The 20,485-nt window shown below is 41.2% G+C and overlaps 3 protein-coding genes across 4 annotated transcripts; 2 read left to right on the forward strand and 1 right to left on the reverse strand.

The window, feature by feature from the left end:
• Positions 1 to 1,705: 1,705 nt before the first annotated feature.
• rgra (retinal G protein coupled receptor a) lies at positions 1,706 to 7,510 on the reverse strand. Of its 2 annotated transcripts, XM_026355761.1 has the most exons (9): positions 7,343 to 7,510; positions 7,025 to 7,182; positions 6,603 to 6,759; positions 5,866 to 5,987; positions 5,250 to 5,403; positions 5,001 to 5,118; positions 3,792 to 3,905; positions 2,582 to 2,776; positions 1,706 to 2,046 (listed from the first exon to the last, which is right to left on the reverse strand). In XM_026355761.1, exons 2-8 carry the CDS (start codon positions 7,101 to 7,103, stop codon positions 2,633 to 2,635), a joined length of 888 nt encoding a protein of 295 aa, XP_026211546.1. In that variant the 5' UTR covers positions 7,104 to 7,182; positions 7,343 to 7,510; the 3' UTR covers positions 1,706 to 2,046; positions 2,582 to 2,632. The 2 variants fall into 2 exon arrangements, with proteins under 2 accessions (XP_026211546.1, XP_026211545.1); XM_026355760.1 differs by having other exon boundaries at positions 7,025 to 7,510.
• Positions 7,511 to 10,152: 2,642 nt separating this feature from the next.
• On the forward strand, positions 10,153 to 13,522 carry lrit1a (leucine-rich repeat, immunoglobulin-like and transmembrane domains 1a). The gene is made up of 4 exons (XM_026356209.1): positions 10,153 to 10,274; positions 10,749 to 11,209; positions 11,844 to 12,149; positions 12,456 to 13,522. Exons 1-4 carry the CDS (start codon positions 10,153 to 10,155, stop codon positions 13,520 to 13,522), a joined length of 1,956 nt encoding a protein of 651 aa, XP_026211994.1.
• A 1,351-nt stretch (positions 13,523 to 14,873) lies between these two features.
• On the forward strand, positions 14,874 to 17,718 carry lrit2 (leucine-rich repeat, immunoglobulin-like and transmembrane domains 2). Its single transcript, XM_026356333.1, has 3 exons — positions 14,874 to 14,983; positions 15,242 to 16,032; positions 16,907 to 17,718. The coding sequence occupies exons 1-3, from the start codon at positions 14,874 to 14,876 to the stop codon at positions 17,716 to 17,718; spliced, it is 1,713 nt and encodes a 570-aa protein (XP_026212118.1).
• Positions 17,719 to 20,485: the final 2,767 nt, after the last annotated feature.

Below are 20,485 nucleotides of genomic sequence, written 5' to 3' on the forward strand. Positions count from 1 at the left end.
TATGGAACAATCACCCCCATTTCTAGCAGCTGTTCAACAATATAAACTTACAGTAGCCCAAATTAACTGCATGCTATTTCCTTCTAGTGTAGACTGATTCTCCTCTTCACCCACAGTAAGGGTAAGTCTCAGCAGTATTCTCATGACTACACACACACACACACACACACACACACTTTCAAACCGATTCATATAACATTTTGTTCTTTTCCAGCAGTCCTCACTCTCTTCTGTTCTCTATTTGTCCTGCACTCGTGGTCATGTTGCTGTGTAATCCTCTCAAAAAGCCCATATGAAAACTTCATTGGTTGACTAGACATAATCCTCACTGAACTCTAAGTACCTGAATATGTTTGACTGTAACAGAGGGAAAGCTGTTGGGGAGAAAGTAAACTATGGTCTCCTGCCAGACATTTGGATTCAAAGTATGATGTAATCCAGCAGTTGTTTGTTGGGTTTAAAAGTTTTTTTATTGTATGAACTAAAAGGCCTGTGCACATACAAATATGATAAACAACATAAAAACATGTAGCATTCAATTTAATAAACTCACTTACTGTTGGTTGTATTTCATCTGCAGCTGAGTCAATCATTTTATTTTGATCCTTGAAAAAATCATACATAGATACTGTACATTAACATTATTTTCTATTTCACAGACACAAGACATACTATAGATGCATGCCCTGTTAAAATAAAGAAGAATTAGAAATATATATGCTATATAAATATATATAGCTAAATAAATTTAGTTCTATTGGCTCACTGCTGTTTTATCTGGTGTTTAGTAATTTTTTATTGTTACTATTATTTCCTACATAATCTTCTTTAAAATTAAAAATCCATTCATATTGGCAGTTAATCATGACCTGCAGTTGTTTAGGAAGCTGGGTCAAAGTAGCTCTTCCCACCAGATGACATCTCCATATGTCGATGAATGTCTGTGGACTTTGATGAATCACATCATGAAGGTTCGGGTAGAAGTTTTGTATTGATTATAAAAACATAAAAAATATGTTCAACACTGAAAATGAATTCTTATTTCAAGGACGTTTATATCAGTCTAATCCATAGTGTTTTAATGCAGATGATTGAATTAGCTGGAAGAAAAGCTGGAACGATGCTGATGGCACAGGGGCTGCATGGATTTGCCTGATGCACAAGTGTCATTGCCACATAATTATGCAACAACCCACTTCACTGACAGGCTGTCGTCAATTAATCAGCTTAGAAGCGCCAATTGGGACTTCCACTGTATGTTGCAACCTCTGGGTGTTATCTTCATCATGCTGGCTGAATGTCTGCTTCACTTTAAGACACATTCAGTAGTGGAAAAACTACTACTACTTCCGCATAAGTAGAAACAACACATACAGTAACATAAATAGAAATACTGTGTAAAGTTTATGATGATATTTTGAAGCATTATCCTAGTAGTAGTGAATTGTGTTAATTAAATATCAATTATTGAGGCTGATTTAATTTATTTCAATGCTTTTTGAAGACGTACAGACGTGTCTGTCTTGATTTCATATGCAAATCTGCAGGCGATCTGCACGTCAAGTTAATCTACAGCCAGCAACTAATCTCCGACTTGTTGTGGGCGCTGTGTATTGTTAGTGCTCTTTGTTCAGTGGATTAGTTCAGTCCGGCCCTGGATACAGAAATAACTCATGACCCAACAGAGCATGACAAGGCATCAGTGGCTTGTACACAATTTCTTATTTAATTGACAGGCATGTTAACGAGGGAGGATGCTTTATCAACTGTATGAAGGCCAACAAGGTCAGAAATGTGATTAATCTCAATCCTTTGTTGTGACATTAATATCTTTCAGTTTTCCCTCCTCGAAAAATGCCACTCTTTTGCAAACAGCAAAAGGAAATAGAGCAGGATGATAAATTTACTATATGAACACTCTGGAGGACAACACCACACTGTAGATTATACAGATACTGTATATGAATAATATGATCTGAAATGACATCAAGCAAGTTCCATGTGCCAGCATCCTTTCCACCACTGAGGACCTATCAAGAGGACAGACTACACAAACACACAAGAGGAGAGAAGGGAGAGAGAGAGAGAGAGAAATTATTAGGTTTAACAGGTTAATTGAAACTGAGGGAGGTAGAACGGTAGCAGGTTAAAGGCATGAAGTAATTACTAACTACTAACTGAAAGGTAAGGCTAGGATTTAATTTAATTTATTTTAATTCTCTTATCAGTATTGGACAGGCCGGGGCGCAAATGTTTTTGATGACAAAAGCATGAGTTCATATTTTTGTATCTGCAGAGAACATACGGTATAAGATCAAACTAGTTAGGTTATAAATGTAAAAAATGCAGTCTTGGTGACGTATATAAAACATAATGTGCTTAGATATAATATAAAAGTGTTAAGAGAAAACTGTGAAACAGCTAATCATATTGTCACACTCTGTACTCATGCTATCATTGTAGAACTGGATCAAATCACATTACAAAATACAAGGACGGATTCGTACAAAGGGGTATTGACTGCTACAGTTGAAGATACAATTAAATGCACATACATTCACAAACAGAAACATCGAGGTACCTGAGAGAAACCACCAGGACGGTAACTGTGTGTAATGCTTGCGTGCTTAGTTCATTTGGACTTATTCTCAGTTTGAGGCACATTAATCTTCTCTCCAGTGAGGAACTGCCAGATGCCTCCTCTGTAGTTCTCATTTCCCAAAGCGTACAGGAAGACATTGAACATGGGAGAGGTTTTGGCCAGGATAGGAGCAATCTGCAGAGAAGTGCAAGGAGCAAGGTGGTCACTACATAATACAGATTAACATACATGTAATTATTCTAACGGTGTAAGACGTCTTCAAGAATATGGGGATCCTCATGCATTTTTAAAACTGCCACCGAAATAAAAAGGTCAGGTTGTATAGTGTCTATCAATTTACTGTATATGTGAACACACATCCAACCTGTGGTAGTAAACACATTGCTTTACAATTCAGAGTCTATGAAATTAAAATATACACCGCCTGCCTAAAAAATGTCAACACCTGAATTTACTGAAAGTAGGTGGAAACCTTCTATTAGCTACAGTGGCAAGAAAAAGTATGTGAACCTTTTGGAATTTCATAGTTTTCTGCATTCATTTGTCATAAAATGTGATCTGATCTTCATCAAAGTCAAGAGTATTAACAAATATAATGTGCCTAAAATAATAACACAAAAGAAGAATACCACGAAGGAAGCTGTTGCTTACTAAAAAAACATTGATGAATGCCTGATGTTTGTTCTGCAGGAAGAATGGGTTACAATTCCTCCTGAACAATGTGAACGTTTGGTACACAGCTACAGGAAGTGCCTGGTTCACATACTTTTTCCAGTATCACTAATAGGTTTTTATGGTTGTTCTAATTAAAGACATGAAAGACCAGAATGTTTTGTGTTACTGTTTTAGGCACATTATATTTGTTAATATCAGATCATGTTTAATTACAAATTAATGCAGCACACCACAAAATTTGGTGGGATATTCCAAGATGACAAAAGCAGGACTCATCAGACTCAAATTGTGAAATTGTGGCTTACAGTGAGTGAAACATCATTTTCACATGTAGATTGTCCACCACAGAGTCCAGACCTTAATCCCACAGGCACATTAATGCAAATGTGCATGGAAATAAATGTGGGGAAAAGAGGACTGTAACTGATTTTTTTTTTTTGGCCAGTTACTGTAGTAATATATTAAAGTATAGTATAAAAGGATACTTTTGCAATTTCGTATTATTTGTTCTTACCATCCTGATCTTTGGGGAGACCAAGTTGGCGTCCTGTACAGCAGCATAGAAGGCCAGGATGCCATAAGGGAGCCAGCAGAACAGCATGGCCTTAAGAGGAGTGCTGGTGTTGAACTGTAGAAGGTAAAGGATAAAAAGAGGGAGAGAGGATCAGAACAAGACTGACCACTTACTGTTAAACCATAAAAAGTAAAGGATAAAAAAAATGCCTTGTGTCATGAGGTTTTTCACTTAGAGGCTAGTCACATGCGTGGGATAATGTCTGGGGGGAAAATACTATCAGTGTTAAGATCATTTGCCCATGCTCAACTAGAAAACAGAACAGCTAGTGAGCAAGGGAGTAGGCTGTTGTAATCCAGGGGTCAAAGTACACTTCACATAGAAGCAATATGATGTTTAACCTCGGTGAAACAGTCAAACCTGTGCCTGGTCTCTGCATCATTTTATACATGTTTGCCAAAAAATCTGCCTTTGGAAACTGGAATTTACAATATATTTCTGAGGGTGTGAACAAGGTTTAGCTCCAGAACATGACTTTATATTGACAAGCACACTGGTGACACATGAAAAATACTAAATGACTAAATATAAATTAAATGTAAACGCAGATGTCACATGCTCCACAATTTGGGCGATGAGTGACTGCATGTGATGTAACCATCGCATAATTGCATTGTTCTGGCGAAGAACAACATTTTAGTTTGAAATTTAAGTCTCTTCAGCCAACTCTGATCACTGTCAGTAAGGGGCTTATGCAACATGAAGAGAGGCAACGTAATTCAGTCCCTGAGGAACTCCACTAATGAACTTGCTTTTCACAGATCCATTGTTCTTCTCAGTACACACCAGCTGCTGTCAACATTCCCGACTGAAGCACCCAGTAGCAATGACCTGTATGCAGTGTGTCACAGCCTGTATGCCTGCTATTCACAGTTTGTTTTGTTACACTCAATATGGACCATGTGAGGAACTTATGCTTATGCTAATAATTACTGACATTACTAGCAACTATCGGGTTTTTGGACTTCCCCTGCATCATACATGAAATAATATTTGGGATTGGATCCACTGAAACAAAAGTGAGCATATCTGCCTCTGTGTTTATATGAAAATTACAAATGCTATGCCAACTTCAGTCTGAAATCAGCTCGTATCCATTGACATATTCATAGTATAATAAATTCTTGCTAAAGGCAGATTTTCACATACCCTGGGGTTTCCAGTCTTTTTGAATTTCTCTGCAATTGACTGATAAGAGGACATGACAACGAAGACCTGGATGGCCATGTTGAAGGTAGACATAGGGATCAAGTAGGAGACATAGTTTCTGTGAAGAGAAAAATGAATAAACGGCTCATAAGCTTCTTTTAACACCAGACAGCAAATTTAAAGATATCTCTATTTGTCTATTTATCATAAAAACACTGTGAAAAGTCTATGTGTGTGAGCTGGCAGTACCTGTCTCCTTTGCTGTAGTCCAGTGTGCAGCAAGTCCTGAGGGGCTCATAGTCATATTCTCCCCATCCAAAGAGGGGCATGGCGGACCAGAAAGCAGAAAAGAGCCAAATAAATACAGCCAGAGTGATGGCGCTGCTCCACTGCAGCTTTGTTCCTGTCAAGAACATGTTCAAGATATTTATCATTAGTGTTTTCAACAATGTGAATGCACGTTTAAATAGCCTCACACGACTGCTGAAACGCTCTTTAATAATAACAATACGATTGCTTAGTCATTCTAGTAAAGTTCTTAACCAACAATAAATTTGTTTCTAAAACTCTCATTGTGACATCTATAGTGTTGGTTAGTTCAATGGCCTTTTGTGTCATTTTGATTTGGACAATCTGTGGCAAATTTAGACAACAGGCCATTTGCTGACCAGCTGCCTCTCCAGAATAGCCAGGGGTCTTAAGATCAGCTGGAGACAAAGAACAAAAACCTGCTGAGAGCATGTGTGAATGTGTGTGGAGCAGGGTGCAGAGTCTGCTCCTTGGGGGAGGGAAAATAAAATGGATTTGGTTTTAATTGCTGTATGTGTTAGCTGCTGTGCAAAGAAAGAAGCTGGTGTTGACTTACTAGTGCAGTACTGGTGGTATCTGTCCCAGGCAATGGCAGCAATGAAGTGGATGCTGGCGAGAGCTGTCACAAAGCCATGGAAACCGTGAGTCTGGCATCCTTCAGAACCATAAGGCCAGTACCTTAAGACAAAGGATGTGTAGCAGATGAGTGTTTCAGTCATCAGCAAAGGTCTAGTAAAAACCGTCCCTCTGAATGCATCATTCTGGCTATTTGCTTTGTGTCACTGTCATACTGAAAGGTAAACTGTTGACCCAGTGTGAAGCCTCATGCTCTGTAAACCAGGTTCGAGCACCTGTATTTAGCTGCAATTATCCTTCCCTTAATTCTGGACAGTCTATGTCTCAGGTACTGAGACGCCTTCCATAGCATGATGCTGCTATGAGTTGTAGATATGATTCAAGGATAATCAAAGCAAACAGGAGGCACCTGAAAACCAATAACAATATATATAATCCCCGAACTTGTGAACACTGAGAGCAGCATCTCTCATTTCCTGATTACCGCTTGAAAATCCTCTGCTAGTGCACATCATGTCACAGCCTCAGCAGTGTATTGACCCCCCTTCTCCACTTTCCCCCTGGGGACAGTTGTGCAGCTGCATTATACATTAAATTACAGTAACATACAATACATTACACATTATTCATCTCGAGGATAGTTTACCACTAAGTGTATTGTTTGCTGGTTACAGTTCATTTGGCCACAGAAGGTCAAACCTTCACTACAGCACTCACCTCAGAAAGCTGGAGAAAGCGGCGATGGTGGCGTTCGTACAGATGCCCATATCTGCCAGTGCCAAGCTGAACACAAGGAAATTACTGGGGGTTCTCAGTCCTCTCACTTTGAGGAAAGAAACGACTGTCACGGCATTTAGGACGAACCCCAGCAGACCTTTGGCGGAGCAAAGAGAAAACAGTCATGAATGGAAATGACGCGTAATACGCGCCACACGGAAGCACAGGGACATTTCATGATGACACTAAACAGTTGCTGAGCTCGTTTGTTGTCAGATTATAAGTGAAGGCTAATTTGCTTGGAAAGCTACAGATCCGTCCTACTGTCAGAGACGGGGGGCAGCAGGTCCTGTCAGAGGTTAATGTTACCCGGCTGTAACCCTCATAGTATGTTTCTGAAGTCCAGGCACAAAAGCACTCACCCTCCACCAGCAGACAAGATCCCAGGGAGAACACGTCAAAGTCGGAGAAGCCCTCCGGTAAAGGGTGAGACGAGACCATCGTGAATCTCCCTTGTCACCACAAAGTACAGCTGCCACAGACTTTTCCACTCCTCTCCGTCCACTTGTTTACGATGCGCCTTAGTGGGAGCGAAGGGAAACAGCTTTTTAAAGGGGCGTCTCACGTGAAAAGCGTGCGCTTTATTATGTAAAGCTGCGCTCGCTCCGTCGCCCCAATCCGCGCAGGAATGTCTTAATGAACACAACCACACAAACCGCGACCCCTTAATGCGTATTTACCCACAGCAGCAACAGTAAAGCTCGCAATTAGTTGCACAACAAGCCTTTGTGTCCGTTTGTCCCGGTGAGGTTGGAGCAGAAGCTGATGCAAAAAACGACGAGGTGGCGCGTTGGATGCTGATCACAGACCGGTGTCGATTTAAGGAGACACAACAGGTGTCTGCGGAGCTTCAGTCTCCTGCCATTCAGAGCTACACTGACGTTTAATACCAAAACAAAACCTTCAAATCATGACACACCCTCCAACCTCCACCCCCAATTTACCAATCTATAATATAATATTCACATTATTCTCCCATGTTGTGCACAAATACTGTGCATAACTAATGATTAAGTGTAAAGACGTGTTATATGTTTTCATCTGCAGGCAAAATATAGCATATACTAATAATATAATGATTGTAAATACGGTGTAGTATCCGTGTGAGTATTGTTGATATGTGTCTTTATTAATCCTTTGACTCCTTTGTGTTTGCGTCACGTCAGCATTTGTTTTAGGAGCAATGCATTTGTTAGTTTTCATGTAGTACTGAAATAGATACACACACACACACACACACACACACACACACACACACACACACACACACACACACACACACACACACACACACACACACACACACACACACAGACCTCAGGAGATTAACCCAACTCTGACATCTTTTTAAAAGGATAGAGAAAACAAATACTGCACCTTTGGCACTGCAGACACAACATGTGTCAACAGAGGCTTCATTCAGCCTGGCTGTGCTGTGTGATGAGGGCAGAATATGTTGTACAATAAGAGCCTGTGTTCAAATTCAGCCATGAACAAAGTGTGTAAATTGCCTGAAATCCTGCTATCGCCCCCCGCCCCTGATGGATTCTTTATGTTTCAGTGGCAACATTGTTTGGAGCTTTTAATGCCACTGGGCAGGAGGCAAAATAAGTCTATTTCAGTCTCAGGATTATAGGATCAGGAATCTTAGCTGAACGTGTATAACATGCTTAAATCATATGGAAATGCCAATTGTCAAGATCACTTATTCATTTTCATTTTGGGACAATTTATAGATATGGTTTCAGATGATTTATGCAGCCTTTATGAAAACAAAGCAAAACAAAACCTTACATTATTTCTGATTTGAAATTGGAGACAAAGTGACAACAGGTTAACCTTCTTCCATTTCTGTTATTAATGTTGAAAACTCACGCATTCCAGTGTCCTGGTGTTGGCCCCAACATTATTTTTGCTGGTGTCCCAGTTTTGCATCAACTTGCCTATTTTTGTGGAAGTTTGTTCTTAAAATCAATACAACTAAAATGCAATTTGCATGTTGTGCATTTAAGCTTTTCTTCTGCTTTTGCCCAGAAGCGATTTTGTAAAATAGTGAAAACCTTCAGTATATTTGTTTATATAAAACAATGATGTTGTGCTTTAAATTTCCTGGCTTTAGTAAATGAGATTAACTAGATGCAGTATAATATAGATTGGTCACATGGTTTCCTTACATACTGATATGCCTGTAATGTAGGGGGGATTTTGATATAAATGTTAAGGAAACTAAAATAACATACAAATACTCAAGATGGATTAATGAAGACTCTTATACAGTATAGCATCTACACATAGGATACAGAGAAAAAGAGCAAAGCAAACTCAAAGTTTAAAAATATTAGTCTGTTATACTGTCGTAAACCTATTTTAAAAACTCTTATCTTAATTCATGTAACATGTAAAGAGGGTTATTGCTGCCAGTGTGTTCAAGCTCATTAGAGGCCTGTGTTTTACTATTTACTTCAGGTTAGAGTCAGCACACTTTGCAGTGCGAGCCAAGTGTAACACTGAACGTCTGGTATGATGAAATGTATGTAGTATTTACACACAGTGCAAAACAGAAGTTTTACAATTCAAAGTATTTACTCTAGAGTGGGATTCTGTCCAAGTGGATTATTGAAGTGAAACCTAAAGGTCACAGAGAGGCTCTTACATTTAAACGGTTTAAACATGCATACCTTAAAAAACCTTTAAACTCTGATAGATTGCGTGGTTTTGGCAAATACTGAGTTTTCCTTTAATCAACCATTTAATCAATTGATCTCTGTGTGTAATTACGTGCTTGTATGTAAACACGAGTGACAAAAGGCGGATCCAAATAGGAACAATGTGGGTCTAATATGTAGACTCGTTAAAGTGAAACACATTTTTATTTTCTGTGATGAGAAACGTGCTGTCTTTTTCTTTAATTTTGCGTGAGAAACACATAATGTCATTGTTTTGTTTTAATTACAATACTTTTCTGACAGCAGAGTTATTTGTTAGTCTGTGTTATAGTGGTTGTTATATGAATCTGATGATGATCTGTTGAGTACACGAACTCCGAGGTAAGAGCCGCATGCTGTGATATAGGGGCCACCTTGTGGTAAAACACAGCGCTGTCCACTTTGAGATTAACAGTCACGTCAGGGCTCAAATGAACAAGCTACATTTGAGGGAAAGAAAAAATCCAAACATCACGGTGGATTATGACCATTTCGGAAGTGTTTTTTCTGTAATAATAAATAGGGACGTCTCTGCGGAGCCTATCGGATTCCGGGATGCAATACGCATCCAAATGAAAAGAACGCCAGTCCTTTCGTTAATCCTTGTCTATCCTTTTTATCTCGGGACTCATAGCAGTCTCATCACTATGGGACAGCGAAGCGGTGGGACAAAGCCATGCGGATGATATTCATGTAAATGAAAGAAACAAACAAGTCTTTTTGACTTCAGTGGGCGCAAACGGGGCGCATGTAGTCAAGCAGCGTATGCGTAAAAGTGGGCCAAAATGTTCTTCGTCCTGCTCCTGGGGCTCTACGTGGCCACAGGTGTACTTTTCTCCCCAGTGAGCTCCTGCCCGTCGCAGTGCAGCTGTTTTTACCACAATCTGAGTGACGGATCAAAGACCAGGTAAGGAGGAAGCCCAGATAGAATATATTTTAAATCAGCACCCCACTATAATGCCTTTGGGTTTGTGCGCACAGACGCATCGTTATAGACGGGAAAGTCCTGTCCTGATATGAGGACAGATGTTTGCATAGAGCAGAAAACGTGTGCACAAGATAATTCAGGGAGTGCATATCGGTCCAATTTTATTTAATGCAGGATTATCTCAGAAAGGCACTTTAACCTCCCTATCCATGCGTTTTATATGTTCGGATGGATAGGGGGAATGAGTATTTTTTCCAGAATTATTAGCCATTGGATACCACATGTGACTTTATCATATTTTGGTGTCGTTTAGACTCCAAAACATGAATTAAGACTTGTATTGATAATATCTTATTGACTGTTTCTACTTTTATTACATGTGTTAAAATGCCCAACCTTTGGATGGGTGAGTTGAAGATTAACACGCGTTCGTTTGTGTGTTTCCTCTTGTAGGAGCGTGATTTGCAATGATCCTGAGATATCTCTTGTGCCTGTCGGGTTCCCTGTTGACACGTCCAAGCTGCGGATTGAGAAGACGACCATCCAGCAGATACCAAGCGAAGCCTTGAACTACCTCTCCAGTCTAGAATTCCTGTGGATGTCTTTCAACACGCTGTCCGCCTTGAACCCGGACAGTTTCCGGGGACTATTAAACTTAGAAGAACTTCGTCTAGACGGGAATGCCCTCACCGCCTTTCCCTGGGAATCTCTCATGGATATGCCCAGCCTCAGACTTCTCGATTTGCACAACAACCAGCTCACCTCGCTGCCCTCGGAGGCCACCATTTATATTAAGAACCTCACCTACCTGGATCTGTCTAGCAATAGTCTTGTGACCCTGCCGGAAGAGGTGTTGTCCACATGGCTGGCGGTAAAACCTGCGCAAGGGCCAGAGAGTTCCAAAATGATACTTGGTAAGGACAGAGTTTATCATGACATCCAACCAGTGCCTGAACGTCGCTTGTATTTAGTTAAGACTGGTTAATGCTAATACAATTATGCTAAGATGAATTATTTTCTCAAGGCTGTGTCCTAAACCCAACACTAAAAGTTTTGCTTTTGTTCAGATTCTTTGTCTTTTATATTTATGCTATTCTACAAATATCTACTCTTTGCAACCATTCTGTTTTAATGAAGCTTGGATGGAAAATACCTTAAAATTAAGGCCATAGTTTAGTGACTGGTAAGAAGGACAAAGTTTTTTTTTATAATTGCTCCTCTGGATTTAATTTACCCTCATATTTCAAACAGTGGACAGATGTTCTAGGTTTAACTCGAAAGGTTGATGCTTTGGTCAAAGACAGTACGTTGAAATGACAGCAAAACCTGACCTTGATCACCAGAAGACCACCACCACCACCACCATCATCATCATCATCATCACTGCTGTGGTCTTAGTCATGATGTAGTTTATGAATTAAATGTTAATCCTCTTACAGGATTAACATCCTAACATCCATACCAGCCATCTGCAGGCTGGTCTATCACTTTGTACACAGCTGGATGCTTGTCTTTCTCCTGTATCCTCACTTATACCCTCACCCTCAGGTCTCCATGATAACCCCTGGGTGTGCGACTGTCGGCTCTATGACTTGATCCAGTTCCAGAAGTCTCCAACTCTTTCAGTGGCATTCATTGACACAAGGCTGCGGTGTTCAGCTCCAGAAAGTGTCTCAGGGGTCTTGTTCAGTGATGCAGAGCTGCGACGCTGTCAGCTCCCACGTATCCACACAGCAGTGGCTCGAGTCAGGAGCGCTGTTGGAAACAATGTGCTTCTTCGCTGTGGGACCATTGGGGTCCCCATCCCAGACTTGACATGGCGCAGGGCAGATGGGCGACCCATCAATGGAACAGGTGAGTCAGGAGCTTTCACTGCCTGGCATAAGATGCTTTGGTCTGCACTGCAGTGCTGCTGTTAATTAAACAGAGAGCCACCGGTGAAGATAGAATGGTATTAAGTCTGACTGACAGCTGTGACCACAACTGTGAGTTATGCAACACTCTTTACGATGAGCGCAATATTGTATAATCACCTGTTTGACATCTCTTTGTCTGTTTATGAAAGTAGATATTTCTCGAATGCCACATCATCTTTTAATATTTTTTTTTATGTTGTGCTTTGTAATAAATTTGCATGTTCTCATTTTTCTACTCCCACAGTTCAGCAGGAAACATCAAAGGATGGAATCACCTGGTCTATTCTCAGTGTTCCAGCTGTGTTATATCGAGATTCAGGGAAGTACATCTGTAAGGCTACTAACTATGCAGGGAATGCAGAGGCTGTCATTTCTCTAATCATCTCCAACTCCCCCAAACAAGAGGGGAACCAAACGAGTAATGAAAAAAAATCCAAAGTCAAGAAACCCAACCAGATGGGCAAAGCTGCCTACCAGGAGAAACTGGTGGCCAGATATGTGGTCCCAACCTCCACCCCTTCATCTATGCCTGCCCTCGATCCCGGGATTCTACCTGGGCTTGGTCCTGATCCAGGACGGGCCAGTTACAGCCTGGCTGACAGAGCCACTCCAGTCCCTGCCACCTCCTCCAACCCAGATGTGCTGCTGGATCTGGAGAAGACAAATTTAAGCAATTTGGCGGCCAACACCTCGTCGCTACAGCAGGACCCGGACAGGGTGGTTCGCTCAGTAAAGGTTGTAGGGGACACAGACAATACAATTTCTCTGAACTGGAGAGCCCCTAAAGCCAAGAACACAACAGCATTTAGTGTGCTGTATGCTGTGTTTGGAGAGAGGGACATGAGGAAGATCAATGTTGGGGCGGGGCAGACACGGGTAACAATTGAAGGACTAGTGCCCAGGACCAAGTATATTGCTTGTGTGTGTGTAAAGGGGCTAATCCCCAAGAAGGAGCAGTGTGTCATTTTTTCCACTGATGAAGCAGCCAGTGCTACTGGCACCCAGAAGCTGATTAATGTCATTGTGATCACAGTGGCCTGTGTCATTGCGGTTCCCCTCACTGTCATTGTGTGCTGTGGGGCGCTGAAGAGACGCATTAAGAAGTACTGGGGAAAGAAATCCAAGGACATCCAAGATTCATATGTGACCTTTGAAACATTGTCGCCTGGGACGAAAGCCAAAGGGCTCGAGGGCGAGTATTTGAACAGACTGAACCCAGAGGAGTCCAACAGGCTGCTGTCAGCCCGCTCCAGCCTGGACTCCGAGGCCACAGCTAAGATAGAGGGACAGCCTAATGAATACTTCTGCTGACGTCATGCTCCAGCTCCGGCTCCTGCTCCACGCCATCTTCCTCGTACTCACCCTTATCCGCATCCCAGTCTAAAGCCCAATGCCCATTCAGATTCCCATCACCATCCCCATCCCCACCTCCATCCACATCCATATCCCCATCACTACCCATATTCTGGACCTCAGCAACACTCTGACGTCAGCCCCCCCCCTCTCTCACCCTCATACGCCCACACCATGGGATTCCCCTCCACCCGTCCCTCCTCGCTGGATCACGCCACCAACTCCACCACCACAGAGAGCCAACTTCTATCAAAGGACTTTTGCACGCTGCACTATAATGGAAATATCGGTTTAAAAAATATCCAACATTTTGATGTTTTTTTCTGGAGTGTGATACATGCATTAGTAGTAACATGGCACTCAAGTACACTGCTGTTACAGTACGTCTAAAAGAATGTTTTTATCACTAAGCCTGTAAGAAAAAAAAAAACACATCAAAACCCGAAAGAGCAACAATCATTCTAATCTACGTATGTTTCGTGTCACCTGCATGACGCAGCAAAGAAACCTGTGCAACCTGATCTGATTAAAAGGGAACTCAAAGTAGATACACCACTATTATTGTTATATGCATGTGTATGATTTGTAAATACTATATTGGGTGATGTACAATTACATAAAAGGTTAAGTCTGTGCCTCTGTATATATCTGTCATAAGTTTTCAGAGAAGATATACACATAGGCATGGTTCAACACGCTGGTGAACGGAGATAAAGCTGGAGCTGGAGACAACTACAGAATGGACTGAACTATGACACAATGTAAATAGGGTGGAAATGATGCAAACTGAAATGACACACACTGAAATATCTCTATGTACCTGTTTTGTGCCACCTAGAGGCATCATTACCATTTACCCATTAAATGTAGATCTATTCATTCCAATGATATTATTTGAATATAGCTAAATAAACTTTTATATATATACACACCCAGTAAGTGAATATGTGTTTTCTTCCAACTGTTTTGACGTCATCATATTGATTAAAACTCTCAAATTGAGTGGATTGTCAACTTTTACAACTACTTTATTTTGTAGTTGATTTAACTGTGTGATAAACAATCTTTAGACTAACATTAGGCACAGTAGTTATAACCTAGAACCTCTTCTTAAATGTTGACCTTCCAGAAAATGGTGCCACGTAAACACACAGTGGATCAGTGTCAAGTGTTTTTCCCAAGCATCAGATGCCACTTGCTCAGTGCGTGGTACGTCACGGATTAGGATTAATAGGCTTCTCCTGTCTGCTGCGCTCGACATGTCTTGAGCACGAATGTAGCTCTCAACTTAAGGCTTTTTTCGCAGACTATGGACATAATTTGTTACTTGCTGGCTATAGTTTTGTTTAACAGTCAGGTTCATGAGACGTACTCTCAATGTTTACGCGGGTGCAGCTGTATAGAAGACCGTCATGGAAGGTAAGGCTTCATGTTGTCCATGACCGGACAGGTTGTGTTAGTGGGTGACGGTGGTTACATCATTCATGGAGCTATGTGGATATATGAAGGGCAGAGTTTATATTTTGTCATTTAAAGTGGAGAGGATACACGTTTTGGGTTAGATTGACACTTTAAGCTTTAATTTGTGGCCCTGACCAGTTACCACAGGTGATAAAATGCGGCCATGAGGGATAAGGCTACACGGTAAACAAAGCTTATTTATACTCTTCCCTGTAGGTCACTCATATGCATGGAGGAGAGCGCGTTTGGGGCCATCCCTGAGAACCTTCCAGATGATATGACCAAAATCAGAATAGAAAAATCTCACTTTACTGAAATACCCAGAGGAGCATTCTCAAAAACACCCGCCTTGGAGAACTTGTGGTTGAACTTTAATGACATCACAGTGATAAACTCAAAGGGTCTGGAGGGTTTGGGCAATTTAACCGAGCTCCGTCTGCAAGGGAACAAGCTGCGTTCAGTACCATGGACAGCGTTCGAGGACACGCCGGCCCTCAAGATCTTGGACCTGAAGCACAACCAGCTGGACGTCCTGCCGGAGCATGCGTTAAAATATTTGCCAGGTCTGACTTACTTAGACTTATCCTTCAATCGGCTTACGGTCATATCGAAGGATGTTTTCCAAAACTGGCCTCTATATCAAAAACTGCAGAGAATGGGGGAGCGGGAGGCGACCGCCGTCGGGCCGAACGTGGTCCTGGCGCTTCACGACAACGCCTGGCTCTGCGACTGCCGCCTAAAGGGCTTCGTGGAGTTCATCCGATCCCTAAGCCCTCCGATTATACTGATGAACTCCTACTTGACCTGCTCAGGGCCGGACTTTAGGGCGGGCAAGTTCTTCCATGAGGTAGAGCTGCAGGCCTGCATGAAGCCCGTGGTCAGCACCGCGTCCTCCAACATCAGTCTGCCTCAGGGCGCGAACATCACGCTGCGCTGCCTCGCCAAGGCCAGGCCAGACCCCGCGGTGTGGTGGACATATGGTCTGAAGATAATCAGAGGATTTCATGGTAAGAGTGTGATATCCAGAGTACGTTATCCACACACCCAGCTCGAGTGATATCTTGTGGTAAATTAGATACTTAATCACAAACTTTAATCGCAGACCCCTCTAAACCCTCCTTAAGATGAGGAGGGATAAGTCTGGATATTGGCCCACCGCGTTATAATCACTACTGATTCTCTCAAGCTGCATAACACCATCAGTGTTGATCAAGAGTGTTGGAGATTATAACGTAGTCTACCTAATGTGGGCCGTGTTGGGATGCTGCATAAAGCTCTGCGTCATTAGACTTATCTTTGTGAGCGGAGTGCTTATAGTGGCTCATCACTGCAAGTAATCAGTCCATCATAAACACACAGCAACCAGGCTGCTGCTCCCAGTAGAGCCCCTGTACTATTATCACTTATATATACAAGATATTACATGATGTAATCAGTGCTTGTACAACAGTTTGCTAAAACATATTTTGGTTTGACAAATCAGTTGTGAATCATTAATAGTTAATAAAATGATCATTAAATCGGAGTTGAGTTTAATGTGAAGAATAAAGACCTGTTCAAACACCAACCCAGCAACACTAAATACTAAATACTTGTATTGATGGCTTATAATTTACTCATAAAGGACTGATACATTATTTATTACCCACTAATAGAGCCATTGGTTACTCATAGAGCAAAGTGCCTTATCAGAAAGAGGGAGTCATACAAAAACTGAATAATCAAAAACATTTCTATGCCACATTTTATACGTTTAATGCATGTAATATAAAAAATACTTCCTACCTTCAGGTAGAATTTGTGTTCAGTTTTGAATTTTGTTGAAACATATTATGCTTACATGCTTAGTAAAATAACATTTGACATCTTTTGTTCTCCTAGAGTCTCAGGAGAGAGTGGATGAAGATACAATTCGATCCTTTCTGGTGATCCCCTCTGTCCATGTGGCTGATCGCGGAGTCTACAGCTGCACCGCTGTCAACTTCATTGGAAACTCCTCTGCCAGCATCCTCCTGGATGTTCAAACTCCTGACGGCTCCCAGTCATCGCCCCTCCCTGGTTTCCCAGATGCACCTGGTGCTGGCGATGAAAATGTCTACATTGACATTCGCATCGCCAAACAGACAGTACGTGGTATCTCCATCGAGTGGTATGCCGCCTTGGACCACCCTGCTGAAACCTGGTTCACCATTCACTTTGGCCACGCAGACGCTGACAAAAAAGAAATGATCTACATCGGTCCTGGGATTCACTCTTACTCCGTCTCTGATTTGATGCCTGCTACCAAATATGAAATTTGTGTAACACTCAAGAACCAGGCGCCACGTCCAGGCCAGTGCATCATGTTTGTAACAGGGAGTGACATTACTGAGATGGAACAGAGGGAGAAACTGATTCATATAGTGGTGATAGTTTTAGCCATGGTGCTGGCAGTGCCTATAGGTATGTACGCCTGCACCACTGACACTAGGTTCACCTGTCTGGAGGGTATCATGGAGTCCTGGAAGAATCGACGGAGAGAAAGCAGACCATCAGGCATGGAGCGAGAGAGGCAAGGCACCTTTGACAGCTTGCAGGCGGCCAGCGACGAGGGTCTGGTTCACAAAGATTCCACTGAAGACAGGAAGGTGAGGAGGAGGTCAGATGACAGACTGAGTAGGGGCCACAGCTGGCTCACAGCTGAACTATATTGAGTTTGTTAAATCAACAAGTGAACTTGTAATAAACCAACATCTCATCCTGTATTAGCCTCTTTGAATGATGCCCACTTTTATATAATTTCAATTTTCAGAAGATTACATTGCCTGCCTTGGTTTTAATTCTATTTCTTCCTCTGTTCTAGGCCGAGGAGTTTGTTGCAAAGATGTGAATGATGACCATTATGTCGAGAGTGTAATTCAAGGATTTGCACCAGTGTAGACATTATTCTGCAGTTTGGGTCTCGTCAGTTTGAGACTTGTCTTCATGATATGTTTTTTTTTTTATTGTTGCTGCTTTGTATGAAGCCACTGTGACTCACGTAAATAGAGAGCTCAGCATGACTTTATAAAATTTTCTTGGTTAGATTTTCCAGTGGTAGGTTTATAGTTTTATTCTTGATCTTTGTCATATGTGTTAGTACTTAAATATTGTCTCATGTATATATATACTGTATGAACAAAGAAGTCTCATTAACCAGATGTGGTGGTTACATGAAAGAAATAGGTGATAGTGCAGTAATGTTATTAGACATTTAGAAATATTATTAATTTCTAATAAAATATTAGAAATTAATGTTGATAATAAAATATTAGAAATTAGAGTCTAGACACACAGGTTCTTAATATGCCGATCACGTCTGTTACAAAGACGAGCACAAGAAACATTCATGTATGAATGAACAATAAAAACCTTCCGTTGTGTGTGTGTGGGTTCACGTGTTTGTTAACATACTACCTTGGTAGTGTAGTCATGTTAAGCATCATAGGTGTTTTTTTATATAGTTTGTAGTTACTATTGTATACAATTTGCAGGTCTTGTTCCATGCAAAGTGTATCAGAGGCAAAGATGAGGTTGCAGCCGTTTGACGTGCTATTACTGTGTTTTATGTCAGTGTTACTATTTCTCCACTGCAACTTAAGAAGGAAATATTGTCAGGGGATATTTAAAGAAGACATTTCTTAACGACAAAGAAAGATTCCAGCAGGTAAAAACACTTTTAAAACTTGATATCTGTGCTCAACTGTGAATTAAAGGTTCCAGAAACTCAGGAAAACCATCAGCACTCTGAGCTAAACTAATCCACGACACAAGCCTACAAACAAATTATGAATTATCAATAATCTATACAGTGCAAAACTGTAAAGTTTCAAGAACACTTTAATCCTCTCAGTGCGTCACTGCAAATTTACATCACAGTTCTTGTTTCCCACAACACACAGCAGCCATGCGTCACACATGATCCACGATGACCAACCCAGACAGATGGCGTTTCGGATGTGCCTCAGCCAATGGCATTGTTCATTTGACATAATACCCAAACATTGGCATCCTCGGCAGTATCCCCTCCTGCTGTCAATTTATGATCAGATCACACAAGCCCCGTCCTCTGTCTCCATGTGTCAGTTAATCTCTGCTGTCTATTGACTTAAAATCAGGGTTTTAAACAAAAAGATTGGTAAGATTGGCAGCTCTCATTTTCTGGAGCACAGACACGTCCTCTTCCTTGCTTGTTCTTATGTGTTTATATGATTTGTGGCTGGGGGATTGGTGCTGCTTTATGTTGTAATCCATATCCTCCGTGTATGGGAAGACCGTACAGATTCTGTAAACACTCAATTTCAGCAATGAATTACATCTTTCTCCTTCCAAACCCCGATGTTGTATAAAGCGCTGTATTATTTAAATAATAAGCTATGTGACAGCTGCTTATCTCATAGGTAAGTGTTTAAAGATCAAGAGTTACCAAATGTTTTCCAGAAAAAAAAAAACAATTATTTAATTTGCCTTTTAGAAACTCCATTGCTTCAAACATTTACCAGGGTTTTTGAACCCTGTGTGTCGCTTTCTTTCATTCTAAAGCATCAATGCTCTTTGCAGCTCTCAACTCTGTAATCCTCTATCAAATAGCCCAGTAATCCCGGCTGCCTCTTACATGGCATAATGCATGATCAGTTGGGCCGCTCCTCATATTTCCTCATTTCACTTCAGAGCATTAACAGCTTGTAACATTTTAAAGTGTTCGTGCTAATGTGTGTGTGACAGTTTTGACCTAAAAAGGTAAAAAATTGTTTGGCTCCTTAAGAATCTTAGGAACTCTACTGACCTTTAAAAGTATTACACGCTTATTGAAACCATACATGAATGTTCTGCATAATATGACTCAGTTTGAGAGGCAGAAAAAAAAAAAAGAAAAATCCTGCTTTGCATCATTACAACCATGTAAAAGTTCAACAATGCCAGTAGCACACATCTTGTCAGTCCAAACTAGATCAGGGCAGATGGACTTTTGGTTTTTAGCCAACAGCGCAATATTGCACAAAGATGAACAAGTTGCTTCTTGGATTAGAGAGGGTAATCTGTAAATTTCATGTTTTATGTAACTTTGAAATAGTGTGCATGTCTACACAAGTACCCAGTGAGTGGTTCAGTGTAACTTCATAATTGGTCGTACTCACACTGAAACTGGAGATAAGGAGAAGGGCTTGTGTCAGGATAATATATTGCATATTTGCAGAACATCTGCTGAGGTTTTACTAAAAACAACAGCAACAGTAATATTCGTGTACAAAGCCTTCTTCATCCATCTCACTCTAGTTGCCGCCATTTGAATGAGATGCATATTCTTGTTGTTGTACCTGACTGCTATTCAGTATGTGGATGTCTTGCTCTGCTTTTGTTACATTTCAACACGTCTTCCCTCTTTACAGCCATGACTTCAGTTTTAGCGTTTGGGAACACTGATCTCAAATCTTTTACAAA

This window comes from Anabas testudineus, chromosome 15 (assembly GCF_900324465.2).
Source record: "Anabas testudineus chromosome 15, fAnaTes1.2, whole genome shotgun sequence".
In the NCBI taxonomy this organism is placed as follows: Eukaryota; Metazoa; Chordata; class Actinopteri; order Anabantiformes; family Anabantidae; genus Anabas; species Anabas testudineus.